Source organism: Hetaerina americana, unplaced genomic scaffold (assembly GCF_022747635.1).
Source record: "Hetaerina americana unplaced genomic scaffold, ioHetAmer1.1.p SCAF_7, whole genome shotgun sequence".
NCBI classification, from domain to species: Eukaryota; Metazoa; Arthropoda; class Insecta; order Odonata; family Calopterygidae; genus Hetaerina; species Hetaerina americana.
The window spans coordinates 88,038,291-88,053,736 of NW_027287316.1; the positions used below are offsets into that span (position 1 = coordinate 88,038,291).

The 15,446-nt window shown below is 38.9% G+C and overlaps 1 protein-coding gene across 1 annotated transcript; it reads left to right on the forward strand.

Annotated features, from left to right (window-relative positions):
- The first annotated feature begins 340 nt into the window (after positions 1–340).
- Positions 341–13,842, forward strand: LOC139696354 (ras-related protein Rab-18-B-like). Its single transcript, XM_071595081.1, has 5 exons — positions 341–612; positions 704–821; positions 900–1,091; positions 1,346–1,471; positions 13,290–13,842. Exons 1-5 carry the CDS (start codon positions 530–532, stop codon positions 13,398–13,400), a joined length of 630 nt encoding a protein of 209 aa, XP_071451182.1. The 5' UTR covers positions 341–529; the 3' UTR covers positions 13,401–13,842.
- Positions 13,843–15,446: the final 1,604 nt, after the last annotated feature.

Consider the following 15,446-nt stretch of genomic DNA (forward strand, 5'->3'; position numbering starts at 1 on the left):
CTTCAACTTTATAATAAACTCCCAGCTGAGATTAAGGCCCAAATAAGTGCGGCTGCATTTAAAGTCAATCTACTTAGCTTCTTGAAATTGAAAATGTTTTTTTCAATTGCTGAATTTCTTGATAATGCCTGATATGTCTTGTATCCACAAATGAATTTTGTCACTTTCCCCTGACGTGTCTCATATCAAGTGTAACATTTGTAGCCACTTGGTCTCTGAACAAAGAAAAATTATTATTATTATGTCAACCATGATTGTTGACGCGCTTACAATTGACTTATTTTTGGAACTGCGCATTTTGAGTGTCCGCTGCGTACGAATTCGCAGTTCATTTGTTAGCATTAAAATAAAGACGTATTTGGAGACCGCAGTGGCCAATGTAAACATTGTTGTTAACTTTGATAACGTGTTGAATCTAGTGACTTGGATTTGGGGGTTCGAACCTATAAAATTGAGTTGAAACCCATTAATGAAGACTGATATCCACTGATGGTGCATCGATTACAACCGTAATTATAGTTAAGTAGTCATGTCAGGCGTAGAGGATGAAGTCAACGTTTTAACTACGTTAAAAATTTTAATTATTGGCGACTGTGGTGTAGGGAAATCAAGGTATTTTGTTTTACCGTGGCATTCCCATTTTTTCAGCTGCCAAGAAATCTTTATAATCGTCTAATAATTTAATTTCGAAAAATATTTTCAGTCTCTTGCTGAGATTTTCGGAGGACAAATTTGATATCAACCAAGAAGTCACGATGGGTTTAGATTTTAAACATAAGCTAATTTCAATTGATGATAATGTCGTCAGACTTGCTATCTGGGTGGGTGAACTTGTCTAATGTTTGGACTAGTTGATCTCCTGTACCGGTCATCTATCTTATGCTTCGTTCAAATTTCAGGATACTGCTGGAAACGAGAGATTTCGTGCTTTGACTCCAAATTTTTACCGAGGTGCGCAAGGTGTTATTCTAGTTTATGACGTTACAGAGAGGAGTTCGTTCATGAAACTTGAATGGTGGTTGAATGAGCTAGAAACATTTGCTACCAATGATGATATCGTGAAGATCGTAGTAGGAAATAAAATTGATAAAGTGAGTATTTTGGACACATGATTGCAGTTATACCTGTTGCGTTATTCATACCAATGTTATAAATTGTCTCAATGGTAGTGTACATTGGTGTTATTCATTCTAATTGATTGTAAACGGAGTAAATGTTTGATAATAAAACAATATTTTACCGCTGTAATGAAGCTGGACCAGGTGAGGATAAAAGTGTTAGTTATTCATTGATATGTTTCTAACAAATCTATCTTTTCTTACATTACAATCTTGATGCTTCTAAGGAAAACCGGAAGGTCACCAGAGATGAAGGATTGCAGTTTGCTAAAAGACATGCTACACTATTTATAGAGTCAAGTGCCCAGACACGTGAAGGTGTGCAATATGCATTTGAAGAACTAGTCCAGAAGGTGAGTCCATTGGTCTTCCAGTGGGCATAGCCCAAGTTTATTTTATTGAATACTAGTGCATCACAGATTACGTGGGGTACGTGTATCATTTTAAGTGATCTGATGTACTTTTGAGTGACCATATTTAAAATGCCGCTGTATATTCATTTACTTCATGTTTTTTTCTGTCATGGATAATTGTTTGGTAGCTCTCATCCATCCAAAACCTACCTTAAATGGTAACTTGCCTATAATAACTTTAGGCATTTAACTACTGAATATATCGCATTGGTGAGGGCTTTTTTCCATTTAAGGAGGATATTTTTTGCATCTTAAATGACATCGGATATATAATAATAATACTTGATTCATTTTGAAAAATAGTGCAACCATGTTCAATGTCGTCAATATAAAAATTGCTTGATGAATTAAAATAAATTCTTAAATGTAATGAAGATTGTCTCAAAAGAATTCATCCAATGAGTAAAATGGGTGATCAAATAACTAGGTCTTTGTCCCATTCTTGAAACTCTGGATAGGGTCCCATTTCGACTGACTAAACAGACAGTTATACAGTCTAACGTTCACATTATGAAATATATTGTAAGTTGATGACATTTTACAATAAATAGCATTTAGATTCACTTTACTCCATGTGGTGTAGTTGTGGATGTGAGATCTGTGTGAGACAGGTGATTCCCAAGTTAGAGACTGGGCACTTTCCTGATAACATATTTTTAGTCAGATTTATGTGTAGGTCATATCCCTGATGATCAGTGCCTACATAAATGGTACCAATAATGATAATAGCAATACTGTGAGGGTCCATATATGGTAACAAATGCAAGGTCATTAAGGTGTTCATCGACTCACAAAATTTAACAAAAATTTGAGACCAAAGTAATGCCCTCTAACCTTGGAAACATGGAGTCTGGTTCAAATGTAAATATGATGTACCAACGAGCTATTTATACCTTGCAAGTATGTGTTACTTGTGCAAAAAACTAACTATCTTTAACAATTAATTTTGTTTTAAATTTAAAGTAGGTAGCCCCAGTTTGCCAACTTCTGGTGATCTGATGTGCAGATTATGAAATGTTCCCCGCCGGAGGCATGCTCTCTTCTTGCAAGTTGTATTCCCAATTACTTGTGGTCAGTTCTCAGAATTTTCAACCTCCTAAGGGCTCTGTCCAATGCCGCACTCTCTCTGGCACCACAATTCACCTTATCTGTCTTGGCATGAGTGTCCAATTCTTGAAGAATAATTAATATAGTGGCCAATATTGGGGGAAGGTTGTAACTTCTATTTCAAGTATTAAACCTACCTTTGCATCTTTGATAGACCAGCTGACCCTTTATCTATGATTAGCTGTAATCATTGAAGATTGGTCATTTTCAGTGATCAACAAAACCCAACCTCTGTAATACGAGAGTTGACCTCCTACTGTATTAGGCTGAAAGGTAGCCCCTCTTTAATCTTCCCAGATGTCAGAAGCCATAACCTAGCCATGCATGAGTGGATTTCCCATCACGTCTGGAATGCTAAACCAATCCTTTCAGTTAATCGTATCTGGCATAGCTTTGTGAAATTGTTCCTTGTTGAATAAAATTTTGTAATTCACCGTAGAAAATGTATTTTAATGCAGCCTTTAACTGTGGTGCAGCATCAGACCTGATCTAACCCCATAAGTCACATTAAAGTTTATATTCCATTTAGGATTAAAAAGTTTTATTCTGATGTTGCGCAGTGGATCCCCTCATATCTGGAATGAAGGAACCAATATTTCATGACTTACTAAAATGCCAAAATATCCGATGCAGCAGATCAGTCCCACGGAGGATCGTTTGTGGCCTGAATCTGCAAGATCTAATCTGCCAAGATTGACCGACCAATATAGGCCCTTAGAAATTTCAGAGGTGTGCAAAATACGTGTGGAGAGTTTGTATATGTGTAGTGTGACAAGATGTCTCTTTGAGCTTAGAGTATGTTTACATTGAAGAAAAAAACTCTGACGAATCATTGTGGGTAGTGCTTCCATGTAATGCACTGGATAAGAAAAGAAAGCATTGTACTAAGTTGGAGGTGAAGCATATATCCAGGCATATGTCTTTTCTACCCGTAGGACACATGCCTGATTGTAGGATTTACAAAAGAAGGAACAAAGCAAATTTTGATTTTTAAACCCAGTTTTGGGGAAAATTTCTAGAAACTGCAGGAGATGCCACGGCAGTAACTTTTAATGGAGTCATCCACTAAATGTGCATTATGTTGCAGCAATTTCAGAGTGCAAGAATCATCCCGGTTTGGACGAATGACTTTTACACTCTGAAATTGTTCCAGTTTTGGCTTTCTTTATGCCGCCATATTTGTATTGGTTTTTAGAAGATTTTTTGCCAAAATGTCCTTCCTGTCTAACATTTCTTAAAATATAAAGCATTATGTTTGCTTTGCCATTAAAATGTGTAGTCAAATCATCCACACTGTTGACATGGGCATCATTTGTTGACGGCAATGGCCATCCACTTCTCGGTTATTCATCAGTCAAGGTTTGTCACAACTAAAAACGAAAACACTGTCCTCGACTCATAGATCATTGCCGAAAGTCTCTTGAATCATTGCATGTGTTTCAGTTGCACTTTTCACACATTTAACGCAAAATTTAGTGCACACACGCTGCTTCTCTAACACCTTCATTCTTACCAACGCAAGAATTTGTGCAGCCGGCGTGTGATGGCTCAGACAAGAATCGCTGTTGTGTGGAGGCAAGTCAAGTTATGGCCACAAGCAAGGCAGTGTCTTACTTCTCACAGACGCCACTAGGAGGCAACACCTGACTGATTGTGATACGACAAGCAGTGTGTGTGTAGCAAGACCAACCTCATCTTTTTTTCATCTAGAGACCTTGGACAACAAAAGAACTCTTTATGGGAAAAAATACATTATCTTGTCCTTGTGTCAGCATGGCTTTTGAAGGGGACAATCAACTACTACTGTTATTTTTGAAGCAGTCCATGCTGTTTTGAAATTTATTTATTTATTCAGTATTAGTCCGAAAACAGCACATTTTGGCCTTTACATTGAACTATTAACAACGATAACAATGGTCACATTTACAAACACCCAAGCCCTAGGTGGAGGAAAACTCACCCAGGCGGGAATCAAACCCGCGACCCTTGGAATGGCAGACGAGGACGTTACCCCGCCACCACCGGGGTTGAAATCTTAAGACATTGCATGTGAAACACTGGGATTACCAATTTGACCTTTCCAAGGCCTTCGATCAGGTGGATCACAAAATATACTACACCACAAAAAGAAGGAATATGATTTAAGTGAAACAATTAGATTGATTCCTATTTCATTGAGCATACTCAGGTCATGACACTACTAATCAAAGGTCACACAAGCATCCATTTTGGTGCCTGTCTTGTTCTTACTGTATATAAATGACCTTCCACTTGCTCCAAAGGAATAAATTGTGATTACCCCACTGACATACATGTGCGGATGATACAAATCTTATTTGTGTGATTCATTCTGATAATCATTTGAGCTTGAATGTGAATGAAACTTGAATGATTTTGTTCTCAAATTCAATTTGTCTAATTAAGGAAAGCAATCTGTTAAGAATTGATTGAGTGCCTATTAAACAAGTACCAGTGTATAAGTTTCTCAGAATATGAGTCTTTCAATGGCCTGGGGTCAACAGATATCCGAGTTACTACGTAAATTGAACTGTATTCTAAAGTGAATTCTATTCTAAAGTTTCATATTTAATTTTGTTTTTGAGGGTCCTCCCATTCCTAAGTAAGGTTCAGAAAAGTAAATTTCAAATTATGCTGAAATTTTAATGCGTAAAAATCATCTGCCTTGACCAGTATGATGCAAGTGATTGTTGCATTTTGAAATGCCTGCATTTTGATGCATATTAGCAGATGACTCCATTAAAAGTTACTGTGATGGCATCTTCCACATTTCTTTGAATTAGTTATCATTTCCTCCTCATATACATTGAACAACACAGGTGATAATGGGTGACCCTGCCTTACACCTCTTCCTAACACTCCTCCATCCAGACTCTCCGTTCCCCACTCGCACCTGAGCAGTCTGAGACATTTATGCAGATTAGCCTCCTTTCCCTCCCATCTATTCCTATTTTTTACAATATAATCATTTGTTTTTTCCAAATTCACTTCAAACGTCTTTCCGAAATCCACGAAACAGGCAAATACCTCCTGGCTGCATTCTATATTCCTCTCAATTAATAATCTCATAACTGCAATGGCATCATGCGTACCACTCCCCTTCCTAAACCCAAACTGATTATCCCCTAAGTAATCATTTGCCCTACTCTCCATCCTTTTGTTGATGATCTTTAGAACCACTTTAGCTGCGTGAGATATCAAACTTATTGTCCTGTAGTCCTCACATGATATATCCTTTATTTTTTTAGAATAGAAACCAACAATTATCTCACAAAGTCTTGTGACCACATTCCTTCCTCATAGATGCTACAAATCAGTCCATAAGTAGTTTTGTGGGAATGTTGTGTACCCCCATGGCCTTATTTCATTTACTCTCCCTTAATGCCCTTTTTATCTCATTGTCGAGTATGCCTGGACATAAATTATCTTCATCTATGTCATGGTCTATGTCTAAGCTTGTTTACCTAAGTTTTTCACCAAACATTTCTTCTGCATATTTCTTCCATCTCTCTGGGATCTTTTCTGTTTCAACTTTTGTGTTACCCGACTCCTATGTAACTGTTAGCACAGATCTTCCCTTCTTATGACCCGATAGTGTTTAACTTTCTTGTTTAATGCACCAATTTAATTTCACCCTTCCTCAGCAAACTTTCCATATCCTTGCCTTGCATCTTCCACCATTCTACTTATGCTTTATTTGTTACCCTCAATTTACTATTTGTACGTCTCAATTTATTATTTAACTCTTTGTACTTCCTTCTACCTAGCTCTGTTTTTACATTCTTCCATTTCCTTCTCTCATCTATTTGCCTAATCATCTCATCCGTGATCTATGGTTTAGTTGTCCTTTTCCTATCAACAGTTCCTATAGTTTCTTTTGTGGCTTGATATCCCTTCCTCTCAGTTGTGACTTTCTCTACAGCCTGCTGATACTCCTTCCTTGTCAATTCAGTTAATGCTTCCACATTCCAAATCCTAACCTGCTGCCCCTGCCTTACCTTTTTGTATCATACGCTACACTTCATAACTAGTAAATTGTTATCAGAGCCCGCATAAGCTCCGAGGAAACTGCAAATTGATCTTACTGTTCCTAAATCTGTGTGAGTTGATGACGCTGTTCCTAAATCTGTGTCGAACCATAACTGACAATGTAACTGATACCTTTCTGGGTCATCTGACATTTTCAATGTTTAGCTATGCCTTTTTAGAGTCTAACCCCAAGTGTTGGTGGTGACCAACCCCTATCTCCTGCAGAACTCCATTGCTTTCTCCCCTCATCATTCTTCCTGCCTTGGCTGTAGTCCCCTACCTCATCACCATCTCTTCCTTTGCCTGCCGTCACATCCCAATCCCCATCTCTAAAAAATGTTTCCCTGCAGGAACACCCGCGATTATGTCCTCAAACTGATTGTATACCCTATCAACTTCTTCCTCCCCGTGATTGCTTGGGAGCATGTATGAGGTCTGTCCAAAAAGTATCGCGAATTTTGAATTTCCGTGGGTTACGTACATTTGATTTTTGATTTTTTTGTGGCGTTATGTTGGTACATATGTCTCTCACTTATGCCAAAAAGTTCAGCCATTTTGAATGTTCAGTTAATTGTGGACAGCTGTTTTGGTTGTACGTGTTTTGGCTTGTCTTCGATGTATGCCTGTTCCAAAATGTGGATCAAAGAATCTTTATCAAATTTTGTGTGAAAATGAAATTCAGTGCGCGGATGCATTCTGACTGTTGACCCTGGCATGTGGAGAGGTGTTGACCTGGGATGGAAGCAACGTTTATCGGGGGTACTAAATGTTCTCAGAGGGCCGAGAAGATGTGAACGACAAAGAGTGTGCTGGATACCTTAGCACGTCATTAACAGACGACAACATTGATGAAGTGAAGAAAATAGTATTGTCAAATCACCATTAGAGAAGTTGCTGAGGACCTAAACATATCGATTGGCTCGTGCCATTCGATTTTCACCAATGATTTGGGCATGACACGGATCGCCGCGAAATTTGTTCCTCAATTCGTGCTCAATTTCGACCAAAAACAGCTACGCATTAACATTGCTAATGAGACTCTGTCCGCGACAACCCCAATTTGCTCTAGAGGGTCACGACTGCTGACTAGTCATGGACTTGGAGTTATGACGTGGAAACTAAAGCTCAATCATCCCAATAGAAGCTGCAGTACAAGCCAAGACCGAAAAAAGGGTGCCAAGTTTGGTCGAATGTGAAAGTTATGCTTAGAGTTTTCTTCGATTGTAGGGGCGTAGTGAACCATGAGTTCTTGCCACGGAGTAGAACAGTAAATAAGGAATATTACCTGCAAGTTATGTGCAATTTGCACGGAGCAATCCACTACAAACGCCCGGATTTGTGGAAGAACTAAAATTGGCTTTTGCACAGTGACAACACCCATGCTTACACATCATTACTTCTGCGCAAATTTTTGGCCAAAAACAACACACTAATGATGCCGCAGCCACCGTATTCCCCAGATCAGGCCCCCAGTGGCTTTTTCTTGTTCCCAAAACTGAAGAGGCCCATGAAAGGATGATGCTATGCTACGATTGACGAGATAAATATTACATCGAAGGAGGAGCTGAAGATTTCAAAAAATGATTTTTTTAAGTGCTTCAAGGAATGGAAAAAACGTTGGTGCAAGTGTATAATATCTAATGGGGATTACTATGAAGGAGAAAAAATAGATTATTATTATTATTATTAGGTAATCTGCCCATTAAGGTAGGTTTTTGGATGGACATAATTACTAATTAAATAATTTGTGACCCCTAGCAAAACACAGCATCCCACTCTACATCAGATCCCTCTTCAGCTCTGAGTACTTTCTTCATCCCGTCCAACATCCCTATCCTGTTCCGTCCCTTTCCTCATTTGCCGAACTTTCTCCCCTCTATCACAGTCTTCAACATCCCACTACCAGTCAACACCCCCTTCATCCACTTTTTCTGCCTCCATAGGATTTCTCCCAACAAACCCCTCTCTTCGCCCACCATACCAAGTACCTCCTCGTTTGTTTTCTTCTCTGTCCATTTCACCTTCCCCATTCTTCTCCGCACCAACATTTCAAAAGCCTCCAGTCTACGTCTATCCTCCTGCTTCAATGACCACATTTCCATGCCGTACATAGCTACGCTCCATATCAAAGTTTTTACGAGTCTTTTCCTAATATCCTTACTCAACATCCCTGTCATCAACCCCCTCCTCCTTGTGAAAGCCTCTTTGCCTAGTGCAATTCTTCTCCATATGTCCCTACTACTTTGACCGTGTTGGTCCAAAACATTACCGAGATACGTAAACTGTTCTACCTGCTCCAGTTTTTACCCTCCTATTTTAATGTTTAGCTTAGCCTTTTTCTTTGAAGAAAATTGCATAACCTTTGTTTTATTAATATTGATTCTCGTCCCATACCTGTCGCACTGAATTTCCAATTCACCCAGCAATGCTTGCAACCTCTTGGCTGACTGTCAAACTAAAGCTTGGTCATCAGCAAACCTAACTGATTTTACGAATTCCCCGCCCACTTTCATTCCTACCTCCAGTTCTTCCAATGCCTCTTTATTCATTTCCTCTGTATGCAGGTTGAACAGCACCGGTGATAATGGGCAACCCTGCCTTACACCCTATCACTGCCCATCTGGACTCCCCGTTCCCCACCCGCACCTGAGCAATCTGAGACATGTACAGGTTGCGGATTAGCCTCCTTTCCCTCCAATCTATTCCTATTTTCTGCAATATACTCATTAGTTTTTCACAATTCACTCTATCAAATGCTTTTTCGATATCTACGAAACTGGCAAATACCTCCTGATTGTAATCTATATTCCTCTCTATTAATAATCCTATTACTGCAATGGCATCATGTATACCTCTCCCCTTCCTAAACCCAAACTGGTCATCCCGTTAGTAATCATTTGCCCTTCTCTCTATCCTTTTGTTTATGATCCTGAGAACAACTTTAGCTGCGTGGGATATCAAACTTATTGTCCTGTAGTCCTCACATGATGTAGCGTTTACCTTTTTCGGAATGGGAACTTAAACTTATCTCATAAAGTCTTCCAGCCAGATTCCTTCATCATAAATACTATGGATCAGCCCATATAGCCTTCCCCTCCCACATTTTCCTAAGCATTTTAATAGTTCTGCGGGAATGTTATCCACCCCCACGGCCTTATTTAGTTTCATCTCCCTTAATACCCTTTTTATCTCATCTTCTAGTATGCCTGGACCTAAGCTATCTTCCTCTACGTCATATCCTTTTTCAATGTCTAACTTTGTTGGTCTGAGTTCTTTACTATACAGTTCTTCTATATACTCCTTCCATCTCTCTTGGATCTTTCCTGTGTCAACTATTACCTTACCCGCCTTATCTCTAACTGTTAGCATAGCTCTTCCTTTCTTACTTCCCGATAACGATTTAACTTTGCTGTACAGCGCACCGATTTCACCCTTCCTTTGCAGACTTTCCATATCCTCGCACTGCGTCTTCCACCATGCTTCTTTTGCTTTAATTGTTGCCTGCCTCAATTTATTGTTCAATTCTTTGTACTTCATTTTTCCTAATTCTGTATTTACATTCTTCCATTTTCTCCGCTCATCCATCTTTGTAATCATCTAATCCATGATCCATGGTTTCCTAGTCCTTTTAGCGTTTACGGTTCCATTAGTGTCTTTTGCGTCTTTAGACAACCCTTTCTTGATACTTTCCCATTTTTCTTCGATAGTACTTAGCTCTTTACCATCCTTCATGATTTCCTCTACCGCCTGTTTGTATTCCTTCCTTTTGAAACCATTTAATGCTTCTACATTCCATTTTCTAACTTGCCGCCCCTGCCTCATCTTTTTGAAACGGATGCTACATTTCATAACAACTAAATTGCGGTCAGAGTCCGCATCTGCTCCCGGGAAGCTGAGCGAATTTATCACACTGTTCCTAAACCTGTGTCTAACCAAGATATAATCTAGCTGATACCTTTCTGAGTCACCTGGCATTTTCCATGTATACCTGTGTCTTTTGTGGTGTCTAAACCAAATGTTGGTGATGACTTACCCCTGTCTCCTGCAGAACTCAACTGCTTTCTTCCTGCGGTCATTCCTTGTGCCTAAACCGTAGTCCCCGACCTCATCACCATCTCCTTCTTCGCCTACCGTTGCATTCCAATCCCCCATCACTATCAAATATTTCCCTGCAGGAACACACGCGATTATGTCCTCTCACTGATCGTATATCTCATCACCCCTTCTTCCTTATGGTTGCTCGGTGGCATGTATACGTGAATAATAACCAAGATCGTCGGTTCTGCTTTTATCTCTACTATTAGTATTCTATCCGTTACCTGCTCTATGTTGACTACGCTTCTTCCTACCTCTTCATTTAATACTCTGGCAACCCCTCAATGGCTCTCGTCCCCGCCACTGTATATTATTCTATACTTATTACTCCAGTAATCCCCGCTATCTTTCCATCTCTGCTCGCAGAGACCTAATATATCTATTTTTCCTCTTTCCATCTCTCGCTTAATATTCTCCAATTTCCTTGTCCTCATCATCGTCCTATCAATCCACGTTCCTATTCTAACTAATTTGGTCTTCTTCTCCTGCGTCTTCTGTCCTGCTTTTGCCGGTTTTCCCTTGCAAGGGTTTCGTGGGATGACGCCCCCGGAAGCCTTGCCTCCCCCGCTGCCGTGCAAAACACACGGCCAATTGGGCTGAGCCCCGTAGTTGCCAGGACTCAAAATCTCTGTATTGTCCATCAACTAAATCTTGTGAATGGTAATTGAGGTGGTTTTCCGTTGCCTTCCTCAATAGTGTTTTGATATTCATGAATAAATAAATAATTTTTGAAAAAACACAAAAGTGGCAATACTTTTTGAACAGACCTCATATAACTGAACAATGACCAATTTCGCTACTAGTAATATTCTATCCATTGCTTGCTCTATGTTAATTTCTTCATACCTTTTTATTCAATATTAGTACCCCCACTCGTTACGTCTCTTCCCCTCTGCTCTATATTGCTCTTTAACAATCACTCCAGTAGTCCAATCACTCCAGTAGTTGCTCTGTAAGGCTTTTGTGAGATGACTACAGTGGAAGCCTTGCCTCTGCCGATAGGGCGGAGTCACCGTAGTTGCCAGGACTCATATCCTCTATGCTGTCCATCATGGTAACCTTGGGAGTAGCAATTGAGGTTGTTTCCTGTTGCCTTCCTCCATATTGTTTTTAAAGTGGCACTAATCACTCAGTGGCTACCCCACTGGGGTCTGGCTCCTAACCTTTAACCTTTCACCGTGGATGAACCTACCAGTAGCAATCATCATCGCTCCTTCCAGCACTGCTCTAGGGGTCATCAGAGCACACAAGCCCTATTACCATGTTAAGGTTGTAGTCCATGGGAGGGTTATTATTAGTACTGGGTGAACTTCACCGTCACCTACCTAACGGAACTTCGGGTTGATAACTGTGTTTATAGTTTATGCCATGTTTTATCTAATTCCTGCTTGAATTGTTGACTAAATAGGCTAGGGATTAAGTGCCAAAGTAATACATACAATCAGGTTTCAAAGTCAATTTACAATATGAGTTTTGGACCCTCAGATCAATATCTTGAATGATTTGCCCAGCCAGCATCCTACGCTGACAGTTTTTATTTGTTGGGATGAATCTGAAGGGAAATGCAGTTGTGGACACTACCTATTCTCTTGCCCTTTTCATACCCTATCTTGGCTATGTCTCAGTATGCTTGTCTCAGTGAAATGCCAATTAGGATGACTTATACTTGTTAGATTTTTTTTAGGTTTGACGGATCAATTGCAAGTTTCTATGATAGCGAATCATTTTGCCATTTGCCAAAGCAATCTTCAATGCAACCAAGGAGATCCTTCTTGCTCCGTATGGTTAGGATACAGCTAAGGCAGCTTGTATTATGCATTTCATCAAAAGGTGGTAAATAGGACATGATCATAGGTATTCGATGGTTTCTGGCTCAACTTCGTGTAGGTTCATGTTCATTAAATGAAGGACACATTGTATTTTTCCACTGTTCTGGAACAGAGGAAAAATACATCGTGTTCTTCGTTTAATGGTCATAGATCATACTCTGTAGAGTACTTCATGTTTCTAACTTTCTAAAAACCTTCATATAGCACTGGCTAATCCTGGTACGTGTACATATTTCAACTCTGATCAGGTATCAATTTATTTGTTCTTAGCATGTAATCCCATATACTTTGAGTTTCAAAGCTCTTAATTAAGATAGTTTTGTACATTGAGCATCTGATTTTGTGGTGCTAAAGTGCCTTGCATTGCATATTGAATTTCCCTCTATGTATTTGTGCCCAAAGGTATTTTACCATGTACTTTTCTTGCCAGGGAGTTCATCCTAATCTATAAAATTAGGAAACAATTGTGGCATGTTTTTATTGCAAATGTATTGTAAACATTATTAAATTCAAAGATGAACGAATGTAGATTTGTAAGAAAAACTCATGTCTGGCACAATGGGGATAACATTAATATTTAGATGTAATAGGTTACATCTGAAAGAGTACGTGTAATTTGAGATAGTTGTGGTATTTTTGCATTCATTAACTGTTCCTCTGTAAATTCTTTATTTATGTAGATTCTTCAGACCCCTGGGTTGTGGCAAACAAAACCTACTCAGTCTCTCCAACTTAGTGATGATCCTGTGTCCTCTAAACAAAGTTGGTGCAATGGCTGGTGTGGTAATTAAAATTGCCATTGTGAACTCTGATCAGCATTTTGTGATTAATTGATTTTGGTGGGTGGCCATCAGCACTAGAGCTCTCGTGAGTTTTATCGTTCACGCATTCATTGAATTATATGAGTACTAATGGATTATGCAATTATAGTGGTACCCATGTCGTGATTAACTTTGGGATCTGATTTTTCAGGGATTTAATCATGTGCAGGTTTTAGGTATTTCTGCAAGTAATGCATATTTGAAATTTAAAAACCAAAAATTAATTCATTAGTAGTTCTCTGTATTACAATTAGGACATAATTTTGAATGTAATTTTTTTTATTTTCTGTGATTTCCTCTTACTTTTTATATTGCTTATGTGTGTTTGCAAAGTGCATATCTCCAATCATGGTTTTGGAAACTGTTAATGTGTACCAAATGTAAGTAACAAATGAAGGCATTATTTAATAAAAACTTGTAATTTTGTATAAGTTATTATTATTACCTAATATTTATGCAACAGGTGAATGATGAATAAAGCAAATAGCCGTGGAAAGAATACATGGAAGACATATGTGTTCAAGGTGTGATGTCAGCAAGTTTAAACAGGAAGATAAGATGACATGGATGTTGATGACCAAGGACAGGGATTGTAAAGTGCTTTGGCTCAACGAGTGGCTCTGTTAGGTGACCTTCTTCCAAAACAATCACTTTTTAATTTGGCACCAATTAATTCTTCGTAAGATTGACTCTTCATCAGCCTGTATTTAGGAGGATGGAGAGTGTGACTGAAATGTTAAAAACGCTGGGCTGGGAACCTTGACAAAGTAGAAGAAAAATAAGTGGACTTGTGGAATGTTCCGCATTCTGAAGGGGGAGAAAGCTTGGACAGAACTGAGGAACGAGGCAGGAAATCCAAATGTTATAGGGAGGAATGATCACAAATTCAAGGGGAAATGGCGGGCGCAAAGAACAAAGAAAAAAATTTCATTTCTTAATGAAGTAATTTTTGATTAGAACAGTTTACTGCAAAACTATTCAAGCTCTTTACTAACTGGGTAAATACTTATAAGAAGGGATGAAAACAATTTATATAATAATATGATTCATCTGTGTCGTAAAATTATATGTAACAGCTAGGTTTTGATTTTTTTCTTATTGATTTGGCAATCATGATAATGAGATGTTAATTTTTTTTTTTTTTGTGTTAGAGATTGGTGTTTGGAAGTTTCCTTTAAGTGTATTGTTTTCTTTTCTGACTGATTTCATTCATTATCTTTTGCGATATTGATTGGATTTGAGATGTCATGTTATTTTTCCATGGCAAGATTGATAATAATACTTGGGAATTGTGTGCGACCTGACATTGTCTATCTGCACATGTGAGTTTTAATAATAATTTATTGATTACATCAAATGAAAGGTGCCGCCCCGACCATGCCAAATAGTAACCCTCCTTGGAAAGGTCGCGCTGGTTGCAGGCAAGATGTGATGCCCAATATGAAGTAAGTAGTCTGCTGCAAATTAATCCGCTGATGCATTGGGCTCCTGATTGTGATCAGCCTCTCCCAACCCACACATGCCACTCCCCCTTCCTGCCTGCTCACTGCTTGATGTCCACACCATTTTACACTCCCTCTCTCTCTCTTTGATGGCTTGTCTGTAATTAGATGTTTTCACTTCCATCTCACCTCATTATGCCACAACTCCATCTCAACGGCCTAATCTACTCTTGTGACCCAATGGAGTCATCGTAAACAAATTTATCAAACACAGAAATGATTAAGGGTCTACTATGTGACGACATTCTGTGAACAGAAATAGTCATTCCCAAGATGTGATGAGTGAAAAAACGATTGCAGAAGTTAATAAAAGTAGTCGTAGCTCTTATCTTACCAATTAGTGTGCCTTAAAGTTATTACATGTAAACATTCAGTTCATACAATCTGAAATGAATGTTCTTGAACTTTTGCTAATCGATCACCAGCCTGATGTTCTCCATATTTCAGAGCACTGGCTGAACCCACATTAAATTAAAATTGCCAGCATTGATGGCTTTAACTTGGTCTCATATTT